This window comes from Eptesicus fuscus, chromosome 14, assembly GCF_027574615.1.
Source record: "Eptesicus fuscus isolate TK198812 chromosome 14, DD_ASM_mEF_20220401, whole genome shotgun sequence".
In the NCBI taxonomy this organism is placed as follows: domain Eukaryota; kingdom Metazoa; phylum Chordata; class Mammalia; order Chiroptera; family Vespertilionidae; genus Eptesicus; species Eptesicus fuscus.
The window spans coordinates 34,128,455-34,156,167 of NC_072486.1; the positions used below are offsets into that span (position 1 = coordinate 34,128,455).

At 36.8% G+C, this 27,713-nt stretch overlaps 1 protein-coding gene and 2 long non-coding RNA genes across 10 annotated transcripts in view; 2 read left to right on the forward strand and 1 right to left on the reverse strand.

The window, feature by feature from the left end:
* The window catches only part of SEMA3E (semaphorin 3E), a 229,719-nt gene extending 208,982 nt beyond the window's left edge, over nucleotides 1-20,737 (forward strand). For 4 of the 8 annotated variants that reach the window (XM_028157988.2, XM_008149548.3, XM_054725974.1 and 1 more), the window contains one exon: nucleotides 8,882-10,315. In XM_028157988.2, coding sequence (XP_028013789.2) covers nucleotides 8,882-9,334 — 453 coding nt within the window. In that variant the 3' untranslated portion in view covers nucleotides 9,335-10,315. Of the gene's footprint in view, nucleotides 1-3,339; nucleotides 3,399-8,881; nucleotides 10,316-18,439; nucleotides 18,560-20,646 lie in introns of those variants that run through there. The other 4 variants (XR_008558069.1, XM_054725976.1, XM_054725977.1 and 1 more) reach the window with 4 other exon arrangements.
* On the reverse strand, nucleotides 1,240-12,012 carry LOC129151381 (uncharacterized). The gene is made up of 3 exons (XR_008558071.1): nucleotides 11,955-12,012; nucleotides 9,243-9,380; nucleotides 1,240-1,330 (listed from the first exon to the last, which is right to left on the reverse strand). It is a non-coding gene; the product is annotated as an uncharacterized LOC129151381 (long non-coding RNA).
* On the forward strand, nucleotides 11,552-16,350 carry LOC129151380 (uncharacterized). The gene is made up of 3 exons (XR_008558070.1): nucleotides 11,552-12,324; nucleotides 15,075-15,135; nucleotides 16,309-16,350. It is a non-coding gene; the product is annotated as an uncharacterized LOC129151380 (long non-coding RNA).
* Nucleotides 20,738-27,713: the final 6,976 nt, after the last annotated feature.

Below are 27,713 nucleotides of genomic sequence, written 5' to 3' on the forward strand. Positions count from 1 at the left end.
GAGACAGCTTCTCTGTAAAAACAAAACATAAAAACTGGAATATACAAATTACATCTTTTCATATTGCAGTTGTATTATGTCAGCACGTCCTTATTTTACCATCTTGTTTGCTAAAATGACTCATATTTTCTTGACCTTTACCAATGATAACACATGACAGGAAGTCTAAAGAAATCAATGACAGCCATAAGTTTCCATTTTTTCTTTATACACATGTACTGAAAGCATCAGGTTTGTTCCACATTGATATAATTTACTTTGTTTTTCTTGTTTTCATAACATGAAGTACATGAACTATTTGCCTCATTTGAAACATGTTTAGTAGTTTCAATGTTTCTATTTCAATCTAAAATATTCTCATCATTTCTGAACTAACAGTTCTTTACAGATAAATATTCAAAATTTACATTTTAAAGCCTTGAGAAGTATTTTTACAATGTCATTTGCCCCATATTTTAGTTCTGGAGTAATTAGCAGTATAACAACACATTAATTTCACTTTTCATTTACAATGGCAAAGACAGTTCCTATTGTTTGAAATAAAAAGTATAAAGCAACTTTCTAAAAATATAAATGAATCTAGATTTTTTTTTTAAATAGAACTTTCTTCTTTTTACATTCCAAGAGAATTCTAAACATCTCTGAAAAGTAGACATACTTTCCTAAATCTGTGGAATCAAATGTGGATCTATGCTTTATCCTACTGAAACCCCTCTAACTCTGGGCATCTAAGTAAACAAAGCAACATGGTAATGTAGCAGACCCCATTGCCAGGCACAGCGTAGTTACTCAAAAATACTAGTTTCTTTCACTTAACACTTCTTCTTGTTATCCTGTAAATTATACTTCATACATTAGTAGTCTTCTGGAGAACAGAAAATGTACTCTAATATAGCAGCTTAGAACTGTGTATCTGGACCACATCTTTTAGGCCCAAAGAATAGCTCAGATTGAAGTGTACTGGGGAACCTTGTCCTCACATGACCCTGAGGTGTTGTTACCTTAAGGAAATTTATTTATTGCAGTGCTGTTGGTTGGATGCCTGCCTTTCATTTTATGAAAACACAGAAGAGATTTTACTCAGGCCTCCATGCCAGGAAAAGATGTAGTTCTTATAAGGAATAATTTTAAATATATATTTAAAAGACATTTAGATCTTAGAATTAATCATACTTTCTTCTTGCCTTTGATCACTAGGCAATTTAGAATTGAAGTTGTACTCCAGTTCTAGTGGTTGTTTAGTGCCTTATGATGTGCATTTTTGTGTCCAAACATTAGCTTTACTTTTATCCTCTGTCCTCCTACTTTCCCTTCATCCTGATATTCTTATCTGTGGAAAAAATTTTTAAAATACCCTTAAACTAATGCTGTTTGTTTATTTTTGAGCAGTATTTACATAATCATATGACTGTATAATACCCAAGCATGAACAGATTACAAACAAACTTATTGGTTGCCACACCAGGATAATCATTACAAACAACTAGAGGGTTTTTTGTTGTTTGTTCTTATGTTTGGTTTGTTTTTTGCATTTTGGTTCTTTTTACCTTCAGATGCATGATTTAGTTAAACATACTACTTTATTCACAGCACACTGTCATGATCTGCCCACACAAGTCCCCTCTGTTTGACTTTATTTTTCCTCGACCACTTTTCTCCACTTTCATCTTGCTCCCTCAGACGCATGCATTGTCATGATTGCAAGGTGTCCAATACTCCATTTGTATATTGAATAAATATATAACATTTTGAATTTGCATGAACCATAAAAATAAATATGCAATATATCTTATGCTGCTGCTTCTCACTTTTGAAAACTCAACACTATGTTTTTATGGTTTATCACCGTTGCTGTGTGTCTCTAGTTCATTGTTTCTGTTACTAATTGAACATAGCATACATTCATTGCTCTTAATTGATCCATTCTCCTAAGAGTGGATCAAAAGTGTCATTAATTCCTACTACTATGTCTTTAATGATCCTCTCTGCAAATAACACCCTATAGATCAGCATGTAAATTTCTGCATTATTAACTATCAAAATCCTTCATTTCTCTAATAATTGTTGACTTACTTTCCAGAATTTCTGCACCATTTTCATTCTTTTTAAAAAAATATATATTTTATTGATTTTTTACAGAGAGGAAGAGAGAGGGATAGAGAGTTAGAAACATCGATGGTAGAGAAACATCGATCAGCCGCCTCCTGCACACCCCCTACTGGGGATGTGCCCACAACCAAGGTACATGCCCTTGACCAGAATCGAACCTGGGACCTTTCAGTTGCAGGCCAACACTCTATCCACTGAGCCAAACCGGTTTTGGCCATTTTCATTCTTAAACTCCCATTTCCCCACATCCTTACCAATATTTAGTTTTTCCCGTTCTTTTGTGTGTAAGGCAGTATCATCTTTAAATTTGCATTTCTAAAATTACTAGTACTCATTGAACATAACTTGAATACTTCTTAAGCATTTGGGTTTCTCTTAATTTCCTGTTTATATACTTTTCCCCATTTTTCTCATATAGCTCTCTTTTCTTTACTTTCAGGAATTCTTTATATCTTCTATATATTAATCCATTCTTGAATATAAATGTTTAAAATTTCTTCTCTAATATGGTGTTGGTGTTTTTTAATAGAACATTTTTTGACAGTATGGTTTTGAGTTCTTATTTATAATAATTTTCCTCTCATCATCTTCTTGTGTTAGAAATAAATTTTTCACATTTGGATCTTTAATTTGAAGTATAAATACAACTTTATTTGTTTTATGTATAGTGAAACAGATTTCTTAAATGAGCTATTAAGAACTCACCCTGTCTCTATTAGGTAATCATCTTTCTCATATAACAGGCTCATATTGGAAAGTGTTTTTAATAAAATATTTTTTTTTATTTTTATGTTATCATATACAATATATTTCTGTAAGTCCACCAAAAAATCTTTTTGAATTGAAGACAGGCCAGATAAACAAACAAATAAACATATAAATTATTAGTCTTTATTTCTTGACTAAAACTGATTTCATTGTTAAATATATTCTGAACTAAACCAGTTCAAGGCCTGTGTGTCTTCTATTCCTATGAAAAGTATGGAGCCATATAGTTGAGACACATGGAAATCATGGCTTCTTCCTGACCAGCTACCAGATGTGCAGGGTTCTTTGTTCAATTACTTTTTTATTTGACATTATGAAACATACTGAATCAATCTCTATAGCTAAGAATATTAAAACCATTTTCAGTAAGAAATTCTGTATGTTTTTATATTACCTATAAGAATATTTGATAAAATGATGTATTATGTACCATCTTATTGACCAAGTAAATCTGGTCTGCAGACGCAGAAAAAGAACAACTGGATGAAAAACACGTCTGTAATCAGGATTTGATGTTGAAGGTACCCATGTTAACTAAAGTGGAAAGATTAAATCGTGGAAGGACTTCAAATACAAATCTCTAAGTCATTTATTATTTCTAGGTATTCATAGGCTGTGGAAGTCAAACTTAACTTTCAAGGTGATTTAATCTACACAGTGTACAGTCATCCAGATATGAGAATTAACACTGCTTTTATTCTTGAATTTATGGTTCACTGTAACCAGGAGGAGAGACCTGCATTCTGAGACAGGCCTTATCTCTAATATGCAAATAAGTGAGGTAGAACAATTCCCATTATAGTCATCTTGCTTCCACATCTTCAAACTTGTCTGGACTTTATACTAGTACATGCACACAATGCCATGTTTCTCAAGCTTGGGTTTCTGATAATGGAAGAAATTCCTTCTTCTTTGACAGATTTTTTTTTTTAAAGCACTCTTAGCCGGAGATTAATGATTTGTATTTATATCACTTTTGCTTTTTATTTTAAAACATTTTCATAAACCGATTGCTATTTGCCAGAATATGGGCTAGGTGACTTTTATGTTTTCTCATGTCTTATTCACTCTCCCAGGAGATTTAGTAGAGAGAGAACAAAGGATCATCATATTCAGTGAGGATGTTTGTGTGCAGATGCTTTTCAGGTGAAGGCACTTTCCTAGAGCTGCTTGTCCTATGTATCTGTGAAGCATCCATGGCCCCTTTTACATTAGTTGCTAACTGTTGCTGAAATTATGCTTGCTTCTTTCCTAGCCAAATCATTATTGGGTTTACATAGAAATGGTTAATTACTTGGTGAATTACTATATCCTTATTGGTATACCTCATTGTCTTGCTAGTATACTCTGAACAAATTAATAAGTTTTCACTTTCACTATGTTCTGAGCACTCTACTCATTATGGAATAGTCATAATAATTAAGAGATAGGCCTTTGCCTTTGCCCTTATGCAACTTATAATACAGGGTGGGGCAAAAATAGGTTTACAGTTATGAATAAACAGAGTTTATTCTTATATTATTATTTATTAATTACTAGAGGCCCAGTGCATGAAATTCATGCTTGGGGGGGGGGGGGGGGAGGGCGTCCCTCAGCCTGGCCTGCACCCTCTCGCAATCTGGGACCCCTCAGGGGATGTCTGACTGCCGGTTTAGGAATTCCTGCTGGATCTGGACTAAACCAGCAGTCAGAGATCCCTCTCGCAACCCGGGCTAACAGCTCACCTGCCTGCCTGCCTGATCGCCCCTAACCACTCGCCTGCCTGCCTGATCACTCCTAACTGCTCGTCTGCCTGCCTGATCACCCCCTAACCACTCACTTGCCTGCCTGATCACCCCTAACCGCCTTTGCCTCAGCCCTCGCCCGCAGCATCATCTGAAAGGACGTCCAGAAGATCATTCAGCTGTCATTAGCATTATGCTGTTATTATTATAGATTGTATTATTTTCCACATGAACAACTGCAAACCTACTTTTGCCCCACCCTGTATTAAAGAAATGAAACTTGCATGGAAAAAATATTTGAAGAGGATTATAAATACCATCTTGTATGCTACAAATATGAATGCTTTTGAGTTCCCAAAAGAAACAAAACATATTTATGGGCCATAAAGAAAGTATTCATTTAAGATGTGAAAGTCTAAGCCTGGCAGGAAATTTTTAAAATGGATTGGTAAATGGTAGAAAGGAGTTTACTAAGGAGAAGAAAGAATAAGACCAGAATAAGACATGGAAGTGGGAAATTAGATTGCAAGACAGGGAACTGAGAGCAGAAGGAGTTATGAAGAGGAAGATTTGACTCTATTATTCTGCAAGTTGTCCCCACTACCTGCCCTTAAAATTATAGCATTGTTCTTGGGCTGGTAGCATGACTTGTACTAAAATGTTTATTAAATGTTCACAAGAATTAAACCAGAAATGCATCCTGTATACTTGTAACTTTTATTCAAATATAAAACCAAAACATATTTACAAATAAAATATAAGCAAATCTATACATCATTTAAATGTGTATTTAATTGGATGATTTTTTTTTTCACTGAAATGAGGTATCTCTGTGGAAGTAATATGGGACACAGACTACCACATATGTGTGTATGTGAATATATAAAACATCTGCCTTTAGCACTGTGTGCCATGTGATGACTCAATCCCCTTAACACTTTATTCAAGTGACTTCAAAACTTTTTATGTGCATTACTACATAAGGATGCTGTTTGGTTTTCATTTGGCTGGAACGTATCATTAACATATTAAATCCATCTTTGTCCTCCTTAGCAGCTGGAAACTATCAGAGCTTTGAAAATGGATCAGATCTATGATAAACACAAATACTAACAATGAGGATCTTCCACATGATCCCAAATAGAGTTCTTTTAAAATTTATATTGATTATAATGGAAATAATCACACTAATCTAAGAAACCCTTATAGAAAAGTCATTGATCTCAGAAATGCAACTATTCCACCAACCCCAGTCTGAGAAGCTCTACCTTGAGCTGTTGGGGATATAGATTTAGAAAGGCAGGATCTGGTTAACTGGACAATTGTCACCTGCTCAGGCAAGCAACAGAGAGTCTGAATAACTACCCAACCAGGAGCATGACAAAGGATGTGCACTTGGGAGAAGAGTAAAATAGTACTCATTTGTTGAAATAAAGGGTACAGCTACCAATAAGAAGAAAATTAATGCAAGGGCTGTTTATATTTGCAAATAATGATGCTTGTTCAGGTATATAAAAGTTAACAAGTGAAATGATGATAATTTATTTGAAGAGAATTATAAATACCATCTTGTATGCTACAAATATGAATGCTTTTGAGTTCCCAAAAGAAACAAAACATATTTATGGGCCATAAAGAAAGTATTCATTTAAGATGTGAAAGTCTAAGCCTGGCAGGAAAATTTTAAAATGGATTGGTAAATGGTAGAAAGGAGTTTACTAAGGAGAAGAAAGAATAAGACCAGAATAAGACATGGAAGTGGGAAATTAGATTGCAAGACAGGGAAATGAGGACATTTTTATAGGGGTGTGAGGGAGGCCTGTTTTAAGAGATAGCATTTAGGTCAGCCTTTCTGAATGAGAAGGAATCAGGCCAGGCATTGGGAAGCTTCTTTAGACAGAGACAAGAGTATAGGTTCTGAAACAGAATCCAGCTGGGCATGAAAGCAAGAACAGAAAAAAGGAAGATTTGGGGAGAGTCTGCCATGAGATAAGGTCAAAGAACAGGTCGTAAAGTATGAGCCTAGCATTGTAGCAAAAATAATGAAATGGAATGAATGTTTCTGATGCTCATCAATGAAGAAATGTTCATGGGAATTTGAGATGTTTTGGACATGGAGATAATAATGCGAGAGAAGTATATAGGGTGTCCCAAAAAATGTATACAGACACTGTGAATCATTATAAACACAGTGTTTATTAAAATGCATTTCATTTTCAAAACTGAGCTATCAGCTGTTAAAGTATGTATACATTTTGGGGTAACACCCTGTATATGATAAACACTTTCAGATAGAGTGACTGAATGTAATGATGTAATGATGATATAATTGTTAGAAATAGGGAAATAAGTAATTGGGGGGAGTCTAAGTGAAAAGACGCTGAATTGTACATAATGAAGGATCAGATAAGTCTTGGTTAGTGTTTTGTAATTTATAGGGAACAAAAACAAATTTATAGGGAACAACACATGGATTATCTATGTGCAAGTTGTACCATCTTAGAGAAGCTGATTGAAATTAGGAAATAGAAGAGTTATCAAATGGATGCAATAAAACATGAGATCAGAGAAGGACAGAGGATTGTGCCTTAGAGGAAACGAGAGATCTATAGAAGATACCAAGAAAAGTCCCAGGACAGTATAATGGCTTGTACTACACAGAAAAAACAAAAAAACAAAACAGACAGTTAAGTAGGCCAGTCCATCTATGTCAAATGCTGCCACAAGTTTAAAAACAATGGATGCTGTCCTTCAGAGTCAGTGTCATGAGAGGCATGATGTGGTCATAGGCAGGTTGCAATACATGGAGAAAGCTAGTGGTGAAGGGGAAATTGGCAAAAGGCCCAGTTAAAATGAGCAGAGCAACACAAAGTCCTTTAAGGGTTATTGGTTGTGGCAGGTGCTGAGGCTAGATTCTCAGTAAAACCTATGTTTTTTTTAGGTTTTATTGTTCTCATGTAGTGAAGATGGCTTTGGTTTGAGGGCTCTTCCTGGCTCCTCACTGGAGAACTTCTTGAGTTAATGCCTGTAGCATTTTGTCTGCCAGGGCCTGGTCCTTCCAAGTCCAGGGAAGCACCTATGAAGGACATATGGAGCTCCTTTTGTCATCCAACTATGTCACTCTGAAGCTTCTGAGTGGTTAATTTACCTTACATAGCTGACAAAATGCCTCAGGGAGCCTTGTAATGTATCATTAACATTCCTATTTGAGGTACAAACTCTCACTGTAACACGAAGGCCATTTTGCCACATTATCACCAATTATATAAATGACCACACATGAGTAATCATATATGATGAGTCAGTCACATTGCAACTTTGGACATGGCCAAACTGACCAAGGCCTGGGAGAACTGAGCCTGGTGGGCCATGCCAGGACCTACCACTGGCTCAAAAACATGCTTGTTGGAATGGCCTTTACTGCCAACGTGGTTGTGGTTGTGTCTGCTATGCCCTATTGTATTGGCAAAGTTGAATACAGCTTTTGTTTTGTATTGTTAAAGGGGAAGTCAGAGAGTACAGTGTAAATCACTTTTATATCAGCATCATATGATCCTGGGCCACATGAAAACATGTAACAGTTTGTTTTGTAGCTCAAGGAAAGGTAGAGGTGAGTAATTAAGAGATAGATTTTTTTTTTTTTAAGGGGAGAGGGTCAAGGTAGTACAGCTCTCTAAATAGAAATCCTTGTAGAAACGTTGGTCATTGTTATCTGAAACATATAAGAACCCCTGAACTAATAATTTGAGAAATGGAATTTGTTCTTTACATTAAAAAAGAAATTAAACAAATTTTACAAATTGTCATTTCACTCTCACTTTGCTCTTAAAAAAATATTGATGGCTCTGGTCAGTGTAGCTGAGTTGGTTGAGCCTCATCCCATGCACAAGAGGTTGCTGGTTGGATTCCCAGTCAAGACACATGCCTGGGCTATTGGCTTAATCCCTAGTAAGGGATGTGCAGGAGACAGCCGATCAATGGTTCTCTCTCATCAATGTTTCTCTCTTTCTCTCCCTTTCTCACTCTCTCTAAAATTGATAAAAACATATTTAAAATATGTGGATGTAAAATGACCTTAAAGTCATGAAGTGACCTCAAATATAATTTAATTCAGAGAGAGAGAGCTGATTTATTTACTTAGGCCCCTTCCTCTCTCTCACATATATGGCATTTATTTCATCATGTAATAATGAAAATAAATAAAATAAAGATACATTATAGGTAGGTATAATATTCTTCTGGATAATAGTCCAGTGTCATTACTTTTTTTGTTATTGCAGGTGAAGACTGATGATAGAGTGGTTAAGATGGACCTCGGTTTACTCTTCCTAAGGGTACGCAAAATGGATGCTGGTACATATTTTTGCCAGACAGTAGAGCATAGTTTTGTTCATACTGTCCGTAAAATCACCCTGGAGGTAGTAGAAGAGGAGCGAGTGGAGGAAATGTTTAACAAAGACTACGAAGAGGACAGGCCTCACAAGATGCCTTGTCCAGCTCACAGTAGTATCCCGCATGGAGCAAAGCCATGGTACAAGGAATTCTTGCAGCTGATTGGTTATAGCAACTTCCAGAGAGTGGAAGAATACTGTGAAAAGGTATGGTGCACAGATAAGAAGAGGAAAAAGCATAAAATGTCACCTTCCAAGTGGAAGTATGCCAACCCACAGGAAAAGAAGCTCCGTCCCAAAGCAGAGCACTATCGCCTGCCCAGGCACACGCTGGACTCCTGATGAGGTGAAACAATCCACTGGATTCTGAAGAATTTATATTTGAAACCTAAAAGAAAAAGCAAAAAAAAAAAAAAAGAATGAGAAATCATCCAACTTCTTTGCATTACTTTAAAAAGATATTTCTGTAATACAGAAATGACTAAGAGGTGTTATGATAAATTATTCTACATACTCATTTGACTGGTTAAACATCATATAAGTTAACTAATTTTTTTTAAATAAGTGTATGGTTCAATGGTTTCACATTATATTTATCAAAAAGTGATGATAGTTGTAGTTTTGAGTACTTGACTGCTTTTCCAAGGCAATTATTACTTTACTCTTGCTAGACGTAAGATAATGGGAATATTGATGAAAATTTTGAGATTTAAATAACCATGGGAAAATAAAAATAAATGTTTCAATCTTTTTTAATTTTGCCTTTCCTCCACACATAGTATCAGGTACTTTAATATTCTCATGTGAACTGTCTGTACTTTTAAAAAAAATGATTGTATTAGTGTTGTCAAAGCCATGAGTTTGATGAAGCAGGTGTGTTGTAATTATTGTAAACCATGAAAGAAAAATGGTGGTCCCCTTGACAATTGTACCCTTCATAAGACATTCAGTGAACCATGGAGTGAAGAGAAGAATGAAGTGAAGGTAACTTCTCAGAAAGATCTCAAAGAATGTCAAAACAGATGGATTACAGTTAGAACTCTAATTGAAAAATTTTGCTGCCCTCTTCTGGTAGAAAAGTATATTCCTCTACAATTTGTCTAGTAAAGATTTGAAAGCAGTTTCTCAGTAGTATATCTAATCCATTTTCAGAAAAAAGCTAACTGAAATAACAATGTGCTAATGCTTATGTCATGCTTTAAGATGTTAATAACTTATTACCTCACAAGCCAAAAATGATATTATAGCACTGAAGCTCGATAAAAACTTAAATTTTATGTCTTCTAAGTGATCTTTCCTGAAATAAAAAATATATTCCAGAAACATATTCTTTCTGAAAAAAATATTAAAGCATTTTGCTCTGAGATGTCAAATTTTCCTCTATTTTATATTAACAAATGGAAAATTATTTCATGAGTTCACCTAACTCCCAAGATGTTCAGAGCAATTTTACTTTTCTCTTCTAAATAGTATCAGGAGAGATTTTATTTTTGAAAATGTTTATTTTTTTTTTTTTCTTCTATCTTATTTAGCAATTACCTTTCTAAAATATAATTTTTAAAATTTTTCATTTAAATAAAAATTAAAAGCAAGTGGATTACATATAAAAACAAGTATGACTATTTAAATGTTAATTTTGAATAATATTCATTTTAGTTTTAAAAATTAGCTTAGAGGATATATAAATAAGAAAGTCCAAGTGTTGATAATTTGTAATGTCTTTCCATTTTATTCTAAAATTACCAAATACATAAATGTTTAAAGAAAGTTTAAAGAGTTCATTTAGTAAGCTGCCCAGCTACAAAAGGTCTAAAAGATACAAATATATTAAAAATAAACATTCTCTGAAAACCTCAGTTGCTATGTACATAAGAATCCACTGGAGGTCATTGCTGCCCACCAATATTAACTGGAAACAGAATGTATTGAAAGTTACATAAAAAAGATGTATTTTAGTAAAGCTGCCAGATGTAGAAAAATAGAACCATAACCACAGATTACAAGACCCTTAGTAAAGGTTATGCCAAAACACTCAAAGTGAACAGATAAGTCAATAAACACAATTTATTGAAAACATTCTTCCATTAACACAAGAGAAGGGAAAGCAGGATTTTTCTCCTGGATTTGAAATTTAAGAAAAAAAATTATGGCAGATAAAGCATAAGTAGTTATCATTCTAATCTCAACACATACAACCAGTTAATAATAATGACAATGATAATGTCACTTATGAACTAAAATATTTGACAACTGGAGAACTAAAACTGAGGAAAGTAACTTTTCTATGACACATCTTAAGAATTGAATGGACCTACATGCTTTTAAACTAAAACTATTAATCAGAAAAAGATATATTTTACGTAAAATGCTAAACTTGATTCTGGAAAAATAAATACAAGCCAAATAAGCTTTTGAAAACTCAAATACACAATTCAGTGAGAGCACTAAATTCCATATATATGTATGTACATGTGCTTTTTGTTTCAATTTTCTCTCTGCACCCTCCCCCAACACACACACTTCCATTCCCCCCCCCACACACACACACACACGCACACACACACATCATGACGTACTTTAAGAAAAATGCATTGCCCTCTCAAAGGACAAGTCAACAATTTATGTTGCTCTGTCCTTGAGAATCTGAAATGTACCACAAAAACATATTCCAGGTCTTTTGTTTTTTCTGGGATTAAAATTCAGAATCTTGTTCAGAAATGTCCAGGTTTGGAAAATCACAAATGAATTGTAGAAAAATAGAACCATAACCACAGATTACACGACCCTTAGCAAAGGTTATGTCCAAAACACTCTTTCTTGAACTTGGGAAAGGCATTCCTAACCACCTGGAAGAATTCAGATTTTGCCCCAACCCCAGCACATTTTCTCCAGACATAAACTCAGTGAAGGAGAAAGTCTCCCTCTGGGAAAACACAGCTGAAAAAGAATCATAACCACCGACCCTGGTTTCAAATGGGGCACCTCCATCCAGGGCCTGTCTCCTGCTTCTTCAGACCTACTCTGTTATTCTCGGTTGAGAGGGTGCCTGTGGATGGATGAGCCTTGACATCACAATGAACACCTACATCACCCATTGAGCTACAGATGCAGGTTTGTTCGTAAGGAGGATTTCAACTGGAAGGTATTTTACCTCGTGATATGCGACGCCTCTTCCATGCCTACCGTCCTAGATTGCTAATTTTTCTTTTGTGTTTATTACTGAATATTTCAGCACAAGGCTATCAACTTGGTGAAACAGGGATTAAAAATAGAAATAGACACTAATGAGGGCTCTGGAAGAAAAAAGAGAACAGAAAGACTTTGCCTATTTAGTAAGTGGCAATTCCATATATATTGGAGAGTTTTTCCTTCCCCAAATTAGTTAAGTACTTATGATGTTTTTATTGTGCTTAATATTTGCTATAGGGTGTAGGGTTTTGTAAATCTCCATAGTGATTATGAACATTTGTAAATTTGTAAAATACAATCAATCATTTTGAGTGTTGGTGTTTCGCATGAAACAGATACAGCAGCCATTGTCCTTAAAAATGAGTTGTATTTAGCCTGATAAAGAAAATTACTTAGCATTGTGTAGGTATTTGAGGTCACAAAGAAGTGCTGCAGTTATGACGCAGTGGGAAGTCGTTCTTTTTCTTACAGCGGAGTATCACATCGAGATAATTTTTCAAAAGCAGCGCTCATTTTTAAGGACAACACTGTTGCGTTTAAATCAGAGATAAATACTAGATTTCCACGAACACTCCTTTGAATGTAGTGTGTTATTTAAGCTGGCATGTTTATTTTATTTTTCTGGGAAGATAACATTATATTTTGGCTCTCATTGTAAACCGAATGTATTCTGTTTGTCTAAATGGCTTAGTTATAAGCTAGAGTACTATATCGGCATATTCTTGTCTGTATGGCTTCCTTTTATGTGCTTGCCTGAATCCATAACAGCATGTGCCATATCATTTCTTTTCACTGATTATAAGCCATGAGACTTATCATGTGGTGGCAAGCTGCGAAGACCATTGACTATCACATGGATTTGCCACTGTGCACTGCATAATTCATCTGTACCATTATGTACAATTTCCATTTAGTTTAACATAGATGATAAATAAATATTTGCTAAATCCTTACATGCTTTTTGGGGAGTGTTTTCTAAGTTTTTGCCAGTTGAATTCAAGTTTCACAACATGTCAAGCCTAAATGTAACCGTACAATGCTAGAGCAGCACTTACCTTTTTTAGGAAGACAGGAAACAATTCCGTTCTCTCTCCTTGGAAATACATGTCAACTTTCTTAAGGAGGAGCAAGGTCATTCATCTCATTACCTTGTAGCAGCTGGGTTTATGTTTAGGCATCGTGTTCCTAGGACCAATTCCTTTCTAAACTGCATTCTCCAGATAAGAAAGAGTGAGAGTGCTTTTAGAACGGTAACCAGCAGGTTGTCTACGATTTTGGCAAGCCTCAACTTCTTTATCAAGGTAGCTTAATTGCTGTTTTCTCTGCTGTTTTTATAAGACCTTGGAGAGGTCATTTAAATGAGATTTAGTGTTAAATGATTCTCACTTTGGGGAGTTCTGTTTTCAAGTAACATGGTGGTAAGTAATTACCTACAATGCTTGGAAGGCTCCAGCATAGCATTTCTGACAGCTTTCTGGTATGACAATGCCATTAATGGTAACTGTTTATACTTGTTTTACACTTGCATTCATTCATAATATAGGGCCTACTTTTAGAGTAATATTCGTTGAACCCATTAAAACTGTTCTTTAGATACATATTTACTAGTCAAGGAAAAGTAGAGAAACAGTTGTGGTGACTAGAAATCTCTTGCTGTTATTCAAAGGGAACCAAAGTGCCCAGCCATTGTGGTTCAGTGGTTGAGCATTGACCCATAAAAGAGGAGGTCACAGTTCCATTCCCAGTCAGGGCACATGCCAGGGTTGTGGGCTTGATCCCCAGCAGGGGCATGTAGGAAGTAGCTAATCCACGTTAATGTTTCTCTCTCATAGATGTTTCTATCTCTCCCTCTCTCTCTAAAATCAATAAAAACATACTAAAAAAAAAAAAAAGAAAACAGAAATATGCACCTATCTTTTTATTCAAAAACCATATGGTAGGCACTAGACCAGGTGCTTTATAAAGTATGGAAATGTTAATGGTGCCATTAAGTATAGGGGTAAATAAAAATTGAATTACATTTGTTCTGAGAATTTGTTGACAGTTTCCCCTGGAAAAAAATTCAAAACCTTATTTTTTACTTTATGCAGCATGAAACACAAGAGTGTTGCTTTTAAAATGTTTTTCAAATATTTGGAATGTTGTAGAGGGTACTTCTAATTACGAATCTTGAGACTTCTTGTCAGGATGACATCAAAAGCCAGGCTTTGATTCAAAGGAGCAGCGATGATGTAGCAATGATAGATGGTATATAGAAAAAGAAAATAATTTAACAACAAAGAAACAAACAAGACACAGTAAGAAGGCGGCTGTCTGCAAGACAGGAAAAGGGGTCTCACCAGGAGAACACTACTTTGATCTTGGACTTCCCAGCCTCCTGAACTGTGAAAATAAATGTTTGTTGTTTAAGCCATTCAGTCTATGATATTTGCTCATAGTGTGGGCAGACTACTACACAAAGAACAGAACAGAGAAAGGCAGAGAGATTAAGCATAATCAGAAAAAAAGCAAATAAGCCTACACATATCCCAAAACATCTGAAGTTATCTAAAGTTAAGTAAGTAGTGATATCTGGAAAAAGTGATGAAAAGTGGCCTCTCAGTTATGACTGCCGACCATTCAGAAGAGTTTCTCAATCATAGGTGATTTCTTCTCTGTGGATCAGAATAAGCTTCTAGGAAAGGAGAAAACTGAATTATAGACTCAGTTTTCAATAATCACAACAACAGCAGAAACAAACAAAAAAACCTAGTGATGAACTGGATGATCCCTTGCAGATTATTCCATCAACTCAATCTAGTTGAAAAGAATGGTTAAAGAGTTTCTTATTTTACATGATTTTCATAAGTAAGAAGTCAGGACATAACATGTCTCAGCTGGATTCTCTGCTTAGGATCTCAAAAAGACATCAACCACCAGCTGCCTGAGACCTGGGGAAAAATCAACTCATTCAGGTAATTGGGAGAATTCTGTTCCTTGTGGTTCTAGGACTGAGATCCTGTCGCCTCTCTCAGCATAATTATTTTCAGACTAGAGGTCCAGTGCACGAATTCGTGCACGGGTGGGGTCCCTTGGCCTGGACAGCATTAGGGCCAATCAGGTGGGCCAGCCAGGGGGAGGGATATCAGGAGGTTGGCCAGCCGCAGGAGGTTGGCTGTGGGAGCACACTGACCACCAGGGGGCAGCTCCTGCTTTGAGCATCAGTTTGGTCTACTAGTCATAATGGTCGCTTAGGCTTTTATATAGAGAGATTCTTCCAAGTTGTCGAATGTATCAGTACTTTGTTCTTTTTTTATTACTGAGTACCATTCCACTATAATGGGTACACAAAAATTTGATGAACATTTTAGTTGTTTCAATTTTGTCTATTACAAATAAAATGAAACATTTATGTACAAGTATGGACACAGCATTTATTTCTCTTGGGTATATACCTAGCAGAGGAATTTCTAGATTGTGTAGTTGTATATTTAATTTTGATTTAATTGCCAAATTGTTTTTGCAAAGTGATTATTCATGTTAGATTCTCACAAATTGTGTATGAGAGTTCAATTTTCTTCATGTCTTCACCAGCCCTTGGTATGTTCAGTCTTCTCTATTTTAGTCATTGTACCAGGTGTATAGTGGTCTCTCATTGTGGTTTTCAATGTTCATTTCTCTAATGACTAATGCTGTTAAACGTCTTTTCATGTGCTGATTAGCTATCCATGTATCTTCTTTGGTGACATAACTATTCAAATATTTTTTCCATTTTATTGAGTTGTCTGTCTTCTCATTATTAAGTTGTAAGAGTTATTTATATATTTTATATAAAAGGCCTTTGTAAGATATAGATTTTGTAAATGTTTTTCTCAGTCATTAAGTGTTTTCATTTATTTTGATAACAATGTCTTATAAGCAGCAAATGTGTGGTTTTTTAATCAAATTTATTGACATTTTTTGTGTGTTTAAGAAAAAATGGCCAAACACAAGGTCACTGAGATTTTTTCTCCAGTATTTTTGTCTAGAACTTCTATAGCTTTAGCTCTTACATTTAGATCTATAATCCATTTGAAATTAACTTTGTGTATGCTGTGAAGTATGTGTCAAGATTTATTTCTTTGCATGTGATTATTCTACTAACCCAGTACCATTTGCCGAAAAAAAAACAGTTCCTGCATCGAATTGACTTGCCACTTTTTGATAAAGGTAATCAGCTATAGAAATTTTAGGCTGGTTGATCCAGGCTAACTTCCCAGACTTAATGAGATATCCCTGTCCCCAAATGTGCAACATTCTGTATATGTGGAACACTTTTAATCTAGTCTTAAAATTATATCAAATAAAGATGTCTTTGATTTATTAAGGAACCTTCTTTAAAATGCTAATAACTTATAGAATTGAATGGGTTAGAATTCACACAGCAATAGCAATCAGTCAACCAGCTAACAGTCACCTGGGCCACTTGAAAATGTTAAAATAACATTTTGGATAGGGTGGAGGTAGGGGAAGGAAATGAGGGGAGGAAAGGAAGGAGCTAATTAATTCACTTTAGAATGGAACCTTTTAGGGAAATTTCAAAACTTGGTTGAAAGATGAGAGTAACAAAGGAGGAATGTGGTTGTAGGGATAAGAAAAAAATAAAATTGGAGGTAAAATTATTTTTCATACATTATTTTCCTATATTTGTTTTGCCCTTTATTCAGGAAAAGGGATCAACTTTTAAAATGTTTTCTCTAACCCCCTTCATGCCTGTTGTCAGTTTTATAGGCCACTTCTGGAGTTCCTCCATGCCAATGCCTTGTTCTTCCTTCTTTCTGCCCTATGTGGTCTTAACTTTCAAAGCAGAACTCAGACTAGTTAATATAGAAGAAGTCCTTTGGGGATATATCAATTTAAAAGACTCCTGTAGGCTCTCACAGTAATTCAATCGCTGTTTACATTATTCCCTTAGAGATACTACATTTTTTAGTTAACCAAACTAGTTTTCAAAGAATGCAACCTGTTGTTTCTTTGGGAAGGATTTCTGTGTTACCTAATCATAAATGTCATCTAAATTCTCAAAGATTTAATTGTATGCAAAATACTCTTAGTGCTAATATATTTTATTAGAACATCATCTTCTAAAATTTGAAATACTATTTGATTATCATGTTCTTTATTAACCAGGCTGTTATAATAAGTAGAATAATATGTCAAATATAAACTAGTCCCCAAACATGCATAAATAGATATTAACTGTATCACTTTTACTCTATTAGAAGTGATATCGCAGATATATTCTTGGTAGCAATCTGAAAATTAACTTGGATTTTATTTTTAAATGTGAGAATGTGTCATTTTTTTCAACCAATTAATTCCATTTAAAGAAGGCACACATTAGAACACTGTGAATTTATTTATTTTGGTTTGTCAGATTTATATGTAGACTAGCCGTCAAAGCATTTCTAAACAGTAGACTTTAAAACTGCATTCATTTTACCACATTTTGATATAACTCAGCATAGAAAATATACTACAAAATGTTTTCAGAAAATCTGAAGTGAAAGACTGAGACACTTTATTAAGGTTAATTAATTTATTATTTTATATGTGTTCACGGTCTGCTATGTTTGCGGCAGGTGGTAGATGGTGTATTCAGTACAGTGCAAGGTTCTCTCTTCAGCATTATGTAAAAAATTATATCTGCACTGAGGGACTGTTCCAATTCAGGCTTTTATTTATACCAATTTCCTGCTCCATGGCATTATCCTTCCAATTCTTCATATATGTGTATAAATGTATAGATATATTTTGTAATTGATTTAGCCTTTAAAACTCCCTTATTTTAATACCCTCAACTCCTGCCATGTTATAAAATGGAGCTATAAATTCACTCACATTACAACTGGGATAGGCAGAGAAGCTGTTGTTTCTTTGCTGTCTTTATCAATGCCCATGCCTTTTTCACACACTCTCAGAATCTAGGTGTCAGGAAAAATACATTAGCACTTTTGATTTCATTTTGCTCTGATGGAATGACTCTGGTAGTTCTTTCTTGGTGGTCAAAAGTCCTTTTGGGACACTAATAGTGTTCCAGATGGCCATGTGCTATCTCCCACCCAAGATCTCTCTCTAAGGAGTCAAGTGCCCAAGGGTATATTGTAAGGAAGAATTATGTGATCTTTTGTCATTGTGAATGATTGTGTCTTCATATTCAAGCCATGCTTTAGGTGTTTTTGGGTTCCTAGAATCTTCAATTGAATTATAATGGCATAAAAGCATTTATTTTCTCTCAAGGTCTTGATGATTTGAACTCACCTCCAAAGTTTCTAGTGCAAAGTGACACCGGATCTGGCTATGACACTCATGAAATACTCAGCCCAGATAGTCCACCTGTGCACCACTTCACCTCTTCTGGTAAGTCCAGTGGCCAACACCCTTGACTACTTATCACTTCCATCCACAAAGAACATAAGAGCTTCTGATAATTTAGTCAATGATGGAGACTCATCTGAACTTTGTGAATTAATTTCCAGGACACTGTCCACCTACTCTCCCACTGTGCCATGAGGTTTCTTTCATGAAACTTAATCCCTAGTACTTATATGGATCATCTGTAAGGCAGTCTAGCCTACTCTAACTCTTCCAGGTGAGATATGGGTTCTACCCAAAGGGACCTCATCTTGTCACCCACTTTCCCGTGCTTTTGAGCTTTAAAGCAAGTGATAAGAAGAGATTTTACCCTCCTTACAAGTTAACAAGATAGCCTGAGATTTTCTCCTACTTGTAAGTTAATAAGATAGCAGTTTATAAGATACTGGCAGAAGACACAAAGCCCCTGGATTAGAGACAAAGGACTTTATTACCTTTCACACCCCAAGCAGCATGAGTATATCAATGTCACTGGTTTCTCTTGTCCCCCAAGTTCCATGGATGTGACACAAAATGGCACACAATGCGTTTAACAGCTGAAGAACATAGAGCTTAAGGAAGCAGCTGCTTTTACCTTAAGCCTTATCTTTATTCTGGGGGGATAGATTGCATCTCTTAAGGTTACTAGCTGCTAATACAACACTGAGAAATGGTCAAGGAAAGTGTGGTCAAGGCTTTGCATTTTTGCCGCACCCAACAGGAACATGGATACCATGTTCCATGTCAAAGTGCTTCTCCCAATAAAAGGTTCATGTACATACCTTACACTTAGTGTCTCCTACATCTCACTCTTGTTCACAAGCCTCCATACCAGGAACAGTTGCCCTCTCCTCTCCTCTCCTCTCCTCTGCTCTCCTTCCCTCTCCTCTCCACCCCTCTCCTCTCCTCCCCTCCCCTCTCTTCTCCTCTCCTCTCTTCTCCTCTCCCTTTTCTTTCATTTTTTCTTACATAAAATCTTTCTTCTTTCTCATCAATGCCTTACTGTAAGACATTGTAGTGGATAGGTGCATCTTCCTTACATATGGGAAGATAGTTTCCAAATGTCCCTCCATACCTAGCTCTTGAAAAATTCATGAGGAGCTGAGTCAGTGCGGGTCCTCTGGGAACCAGGAGCCAAGATGGAATTAGAAGTGCAAGAGAAGTTTTGGAGGTAATGTTTATGAAAAATAAAAGGTAGAGAGAGGAGAAGCAGCCAGGTAAATATCAAAAGAGGATGATACAGGTATGAAACTTATGAGAAGAGAATGGTGAAGGAAAGAATATTTGGGAAAGAGTCTCTGACTGTGATGTACCTCCAAAAACGTTTCAGGAAGCCCAATGGGGAGTTCAGCACTGGGGAGAAATGACCAGACCCCAGTGTCCTTGTCACACTCAATCATTGCGTTGCTCTGGCCAAGGGAATCACCTAGAGATCACAGCTGACTACACTATGGGCAGCTGCTTCTGTCTCACAGGGATTTCTTACAGTGTACTATCTTAGCTGCCACAGGTGAGGAGGAAACTGGTCTTGCAGAACTTGTTATCTAAATGCAGAGGCCATGGAACTGTGAACAATGCACTGCCGGTGGGGATGGGAGGGGGGGTTGTTATGCTGGTGCCAGGACAGATCATCAGATATGGCCTGGGGGCCTTCCTGTAAGCCCTCGAAAGGCAGCGAAACCATATCTGCAAGACAAAGACCCCAGAAGGTTATAAAAAGTGAAGCCCTCTGCGTGTTTCTTCACTCTGATTTGGAAATTATTCCCAGAGTCCACTAGTGTTAATAAATTGGGTCTCTCCCTTTCTCTAAGAAGCGTGCTTGGTATTTTTTTGGTCTTCTGTAACATAGGAACCACAGGAATGACACACCTTTTCTCTTTTTATAATGGCTCATTTAAAAGCCTGTTATCAAAATAAAGAACTCAATACCTTGTCTGTCCTGGAGCTGTAATTAATGGCTTATACTGGGAGATGTGCGATTGCAATAGGGAAAATTAGAACGTATCTTAAATTTTTGAAATATATTTAATTTTTGAAAAATTCTTTTATGTCTTAAGATGTTGAAACCTTAACTCCTTCAATGTTTTTTCTAGATACATCTTCATAAAACTCTCACAGAGTTAATCCCTAACTCGTAAATCTACATTAACATTATGGTATGTATGATCAAAATAAATGGTTAATGATGTGCCTAAATGCCATTCCTATCTCATTTTCAGGACTTTCTTCCTTAGTTTCATGAAGGGAACTCAAATAGTGTCAAGTACACACAGGTCTAGACCTGCCTTAGTCTATGAACAGATTCTAGAAGAAGCAGGAATTTTTTTAGCACCCTCTGTTCCACGTTTAAAAAGTCAGATCACTTCCCCCAATATTGGATCTGTGGCAGCCTGCGTACCATTTTTTTTTTTTTTTTTACCATTTCCCCTTCTGATTATTATTTTACTTCCAAACATACCAAAAATCCTCTGAGATTGGGGTAAGTCCTATTTATCTGTATAACCAACATGGAGAAACACCATGGCATAAGGTTTTATTTAAAAATTCCGAATATAAGGTAGCTCAGAAGAGTGTTGTAGGTCAGGGGGAAAAAAGAATAAAAATTGGTGCCCTGGCCGGTTTGGCTCAGTGGATAGAGCGTCGGCCTGTGGACTCAAGGGTCCCGGGTTCGATTCCGGTCAAGGGCATGTACCTTGGTTGCGGGCACATCCCCAGTAGGGGGTGTGCAAGAGGCAGCTGATGGATGTTTCTCTCTCATCAATGTTTCTAGCTCTCTATCCCTCTCCCTTTCTCTCTGTAAAAAATCAATAAAATATATATAAAAAAAATTGATAGAGAGTCAATAATGGTCCTCAAAAGAGAAAGAAAATGTTCCTGTGGATTAGTAGCTATTGTGATGGAAAGGAAGACCTAGGGGATGAGATTGTGGGCAAGAGGGGTTGAGAGGAACAGCCCTGGAGGTCAAGGACATAAGAGGGACTCAGTAAAAAATCCTCTGTCCTTCTGGTTCCTAATACCTTGAACTCCAACTTCCTACTTGTCCCTAGACATCTGATCCACTTCCCATATCCTAATTTCTGCTCACTTATCATGCCTCAGGTTTCAGTCTTATAGACTGGAAACACTAATAACTGGAACTGTCTTCCATGTTGGTAGCACTGATCATTCTTTCATCCCAGTGTTTGACACTTTTCCCTTTGTCCCTAACAAACTTTCAGGGCTCACCATTTAAGGACAAGTCTCATGTTGCTATCAAGTACATTGCCCTATTTTTAATCAGACAACAGCCACCATGATGACTTCTATTGCTGTATCCTACTGGTAAGATGATCCTAAGCTTTACCTAAATTTTTGGATTGTCTGACTGCCCTTCACAGTAGCAGACAAATCTTTGCCTTAGAAAGCAGGTCTCCATCTGGCTTGTTTCTGGTCCCTACTGTTTCCATTATTCCAAGGTTACAAGTTATTTTGCACCTAGACATAATCCTTCCCAAGTCTTAAAAAAAGATAGGATTTTGAGAGATAAATAAGATATAAGAAAAGGAGACATCGTTAACAAAAGTGCAAAAGGCAAAATGAACTCAAGAAACTGCAAGTTGCCCATTCTGACCATTGTAGCTAGAATGATTCATGGAGAGTTTACTTAGCAAGGCAGTAATGGATGCAATAGAAACCAAAGTGTACCTTTTGACTGTAAAGGCACACACCAACCTAGATTCCCTCGTTGTTAGGTAGAAACATGTGACCACACTCAGGCCAAATAAACTATATCTGCAATTGATGAGGAAAATCCCTACTAAAGAACTTCCTTTGTTTGTTTGTTTTGTTTTGCTTTGCTTTCTGTTCCTTCTCTTTCCTTTCCAAACTGGCAGTAAATAATGGACATTGGATCTACTGCCTTGGACTCCAAGCTAGAATTAATGTCAAGAATAGCAAGGGTACCCTTGCTATTAGTCCTGAATCTTTGAGCTTTTATGTAAGAAAGCAATAAACTTTTTATCCTAGTCTCTGTTTTGGGGTTCCACTTTTACACTAAGCTATATTTTTATTAACAAAGAACCAAATTGTGAATGAAAAACTCAAGGTTGCTATGCCAAAAATAGATAACACCCATCAAAAGATGTTCCAGCCCTAACTAAACTGATGCCAGGGAGAGTCTCACATTTTCTCTGGTCCGTTGTTTTTTTCTGGCCAATATTGTAACATAAATACCTCCAGAGACATCTCTTCCTCACTGAGCTGGAAAGATGCTATCTTTTAAAAAACTAATGGGCTTTGGAACAGGAACGTTGCCTTTTAGTGTCAGGCTTCAGCAGCAGAGTAACCATGTTTTCACTATGATATATTCGGCCTGGCACAAAGCACCTCTTTTATCTTCCTACCAGAGTGAGTTAGCTCTTCCCGTCAACATTTTTAGTTAAAACATTGCTAATATTCATATGATCCCTAGAAGAGAGAGACCAGAGTCTTCTAATATATTGTCTATTTGCCCAGGTAAATTGTTCCATTAGGAGTTTCCATTTAGAAAATGTCAAAAGGTAGATACATAGCAATTCAATTTTCCTTGAAGCGTGGGTTGGTGAGGCCTTCTTCCCTGTGTGAAGAGTGTTGGAAGTTCTTTGTCAATGGCCAGCACTTGTGATGGGCGAGGCCTGATATAAACATTGTCTCATCTACTGTTCCCAGCAACACTAACAGGGAAGACTCTTTACCACCCATTTTACAAATGGGGTCACTAGTTTAGCAGGGTTTACGGATTTTCTCAAGGTCACCACAAGTGGTAGAGCTAGTGTCCAAACCCAGTAAGACTGACTTTATGGCTTTGGGTTAACCTATTCACTATGAAATTGGGGTATCCCTTTCCCTAATGAGTGCTGCGTGTGGAATCCTTATGATTTCTCAAGAAAAAGAATTTTCTGAGACTTGTACAGGAGAATGAGTGATTTTATTTGCATGGAATTGCTTCTCTGACCTTCCAAAGTCTCATTTCCCTTAGTCCAGTTATAGAAGTGTAGCTGGAGTTTTCAATAAAGCTAGAAGCAAAGCCAGTGTCCACAGTTTCCATTTCATATTGCGGCTGGGTCCAGTTCAGCATCAGGCTACTTGCAGCCCATTAGTCCATTGTGTGTGGGGGTCTACATGGGCGTGGGCCATGTGGGAGAATGCAGGCGAGCCCAAAGAGCTCACCCCTGCAACAAGAGTCCCAAGGGCAGCCAAGAGCAACTAGGAGAGTGAACTCCTTTGTTCAGGTGATTAAATAGCCCAAATTTCATGTTCTTGCAATGGTCATACCCATTCTGGCCAATGACCTGTTCCCAGTTGTGACTGATACACAAGTACCTTCCCTATGTCACCCCAACTTTGCTGGGCATGCATGTCTCTCCTCTCTGTGGGACCCCTGGGGAGTGCAAAGTTGTAGCTTCCTGGTGAAGCTGCCCAAACAGCATGCCTATAATATTTGGCCTTCCTTTAGCTCCTTTCCTATTATTAATAACTAGTTTAACTACAATGGTATCAACTATACTACTTCAACATTTCATGGCTCACATGAGGAGCTGAGTACAACTTATTCTTACCTCTCGGTGTAGCATAGAATCGGCCTTAAAACCATTGGGCATTAATTCCTCATCTGGAAGCAGTTGATGTGATATGGCAGAGTAATAATGTAATTTAAGTCAGAGTGCTACTATTCCTGACTGAGGAAAGTCACTAATGAGAAAAAAAAAAATACATGCATAGTAGAATCAAAGTTTGATAGATGTTTTCAAGATAAAAGTTATGTGCAGTTTCTAAAAACATCTGAGCCTAAGTTCTCATTTCATTAGTCAGTTATAAACCAAGTTAATGTTTCTTAACAAAAATCTTGCAAATCCAGGTTTAGGATCATTTCCCTTTCTTTCAAAATTTTCTCTTTTAAAGTTTTTTAATAGATATTTCACACCCCTCTTCTGAGTATATTATACCTCTTATTTTCCATTTAGCAGTCATTTGAATTTGATATATAAAGAAAACCTGGAATGACCTGAGCCCAGGAACAAGAGCAGCCCGCCATCCCCTGCGATTTAATCAGTGGGTCTGGCTGTGAATTTTTCCAGTGAGTAGGCTCGGTAATGAGCTGCTTATTTTCCCAGTTATCATAATAGAAAGGGCACGAACCAGAAACTGGTTCCAGCGGGAGTGCCTCGTGACTGTCAGGTAAGAGGAGTTGCTTTGAGAATGCGCCTGTGACTCAGCTCTGTGAAGTTCACCAGCACGCTTCTCCGAGATAAAGACTACATGGCAGAATGAGAAATCTGTTTAAGCCTCTTAGTAGAGAAGAAGGATTCTGAATACTGAACCTCTCCTAAAACTCAAGGGATGCTGATTGCTGATCTAGATAGGAATGGAATGAGGTCCTTGGTTTTTTATGGTACTGAGATTAGCACAATTTATGGTCCTGTTGTTTTCTAAGAGATGGAAAGCTTCTTTTGACTTCACATATGACTCTTAGCCCAAGGTGATTTTAAGCTCTCTAAGCTATAGGAATTTGGCTGTGCTTTCTTCATGAAACTAACCTTAATGTGCCAAAACGTGCCTCATTATAGTTGCTTCATACATATGTCAGTACTTTTACATCCCTATTGAATTCAATTTCTCAAAGTTTCCAGTGTCATATTTATATTTATTTATTCCTGAGATTAGTGATTTGCACATATATATAAATAGACATATTGAATAATAAGGGGGAGTGATTCCTCTTTTTTTTTTTTTTTAGATATTCTGAAGATATTTTTCCTCTAGTTATCCAGTGTTATTCTTTGGCTACCTGGCCACAGACTACTTATTAAATGAATGAAATTATTTGTATTTGACTAGAGGCCCGGTGCACAAACATTCGTGCACTCGGGAGGGGGTCCTTCAGCCCAGCCTGTGCCCTCTCGCAGTCCGGGACCCCTTGGGGGATGTCCGACTGATGGCTTAGGCCTGTTCTCTTGTTCTCTGGGGGATCAGGCCTAAGCCGGCAGTCGGACATCCCTCTAGCAGCCCGGGAGCACTGCCGTGGAGGCATGAGCTGGCTTCTAGCTGAGCGGCGCTCCCCCTGTGGAAGTGCACTGACCACCAGTGGGCAGCTCCTGCATTGAACATCTGCCCCCTGGTGGTCAGTGCATGTCATAGTGACCAGTCGTTCCACCATTAGGGTCATTTTGCATATTACCCTTTTATTATATAGGATTATTTGTGACTTACAAAAGCAACAATATCTATGTTTCAACTTAAAGTTTTCACAAGTCATAAACTACTAAATAAAAGTTCCATTAATGAGCTAAACATACTATGAACTGTATGTTATATTTAAAATGCCATATTTGGATATCTGTGAGATGAGCTTCAGAGTATAAATTCTTGGATGTGCTACCCAATATTTTAGATTCTAAACACATGAACTCTCTTTTTCCATAAGAAATCTTTTTATCTTAGTTTAGGTTTCACAATATAAGAAGGTACTAGTTGCCACCTAGACTTACTATGAGAAATTTATGAAATATAAATCTAGCTTGAATGCAAGTTATGATGGTAAGAATTATTTAATATTAGTAGATTGCATAAATATTAATACTGTAACTCTTATTGCATTATAACATATAAAATGTTTACCCATCCACTTAACAAGCATTTCTTAAATGCCCAACATGGGGAGGGGCACTGATTCTGGGGCTACAGACATGAAGGAAATGATCTATATCTTCTCAAGGAATTACAAAAAGGAGATGAACAACATCCACTGTTTATATATTTCTGTCACTGATATTCTTACTTTATGTGATTTATCATCCTCTAGTGATTTATGCTCTAATTTATTGGATAAAAAAAAGTTCTTTCCTCTATTATTATAATTTACCTTCTAAACAATTGTGACGTAAGTGTGTGTATGTTATTTTAAGGCTTAAGTACCATAATTCTGTCTAAATCTTTTCTTTCTAAGCCTGTGTCTAGTGAGAGAAAGGCTTTAGGAACCAAGGCTTTTACTTGAGGGGGCCTTTAAGAGATCAAAAGTATAAGGCAAAACAGTTCACAGAGAAATGCTAATTAGTGCTAACTCACTCTTACTGCCTCCTGTTCAAAGCTATTTTAAAGAGCTATCAAGTGAACCTGTGAACATACCCACTTACAATAACAGAGGTGGAAGGCTTTCTGCTGCTCCCAAAGCCTGCATTGGGCCTGCCATATTTGCATGGGTAGCACCTGAGCCTTTTACTAGGCAGGTGGGAGTTTGTTATAGTTATGTGGTAGGGTGAGCCCTGCCTCTTGGTAGTCACAATCTTGTGAAATCCCTTCCTTTAGTAACTTGCATTTAAAGAACAAATACAGCTAAAGTGATGTCACTTCCAAGATTAGGTTATAAAAATATCAGTACTCCTTCTTTTGTTCTCTCACTGGCACATTCTGATGAATCCAGCTATCATATGTGAGCTGCCCTTTAAAGAGCAGCCTCCAGCCAACACTCAGTGCACCATCCCACGGGGAACTGAAGCCTGCCAGCAGCCCTGTGCATGAGCTCAGGAGCAGATCCTGTCCCAGTTGAACCTTGGGATGATTGCGGTCTTGGATACCACAGTGACTGCAGCATGTGAGAGACCCTGAGTCAGAGGAACCAGCAAAGCAGCACCAGAAACCTGACCCACAGAAACTGTGAGATAATGACAATGGGTTATTTCCAACTACCACATTTTGGGGTGATTTCTTACACAGCAAGAGATAACTAATACAAATTTTTATCCCCTAAGGTTGAAATTAAAGATTTGAGCTATGAAGTAAGATGAAAGTAGGATTGCTGAACCAAGGGAGGGAAGATTAGATTCATGATCATAGGCGGTTTTTTTGTTTTGTTTTGTTTCTCAATTAATATATTGATAATCAAGTGAAATAAATGAGGGCAACCAAAGGAAACAGAACTTTTTAACAGGTCAAGGTTCAACTGGAAAAAAAATAAGTAAACCCCAGAGATGCAGTTAATCAGTGGGAAATCCTCTTAATTGTGGTATCAACACAATATTTATGAACATGATCAATTCCAATGGCCATTATAATTAATACTAAGATATTCAAAGACTTCAAAATATTAAAATAACACACATATACAGGCATTTCTCAGAGATAGTGCAAGTTTGCTTCCAGACTA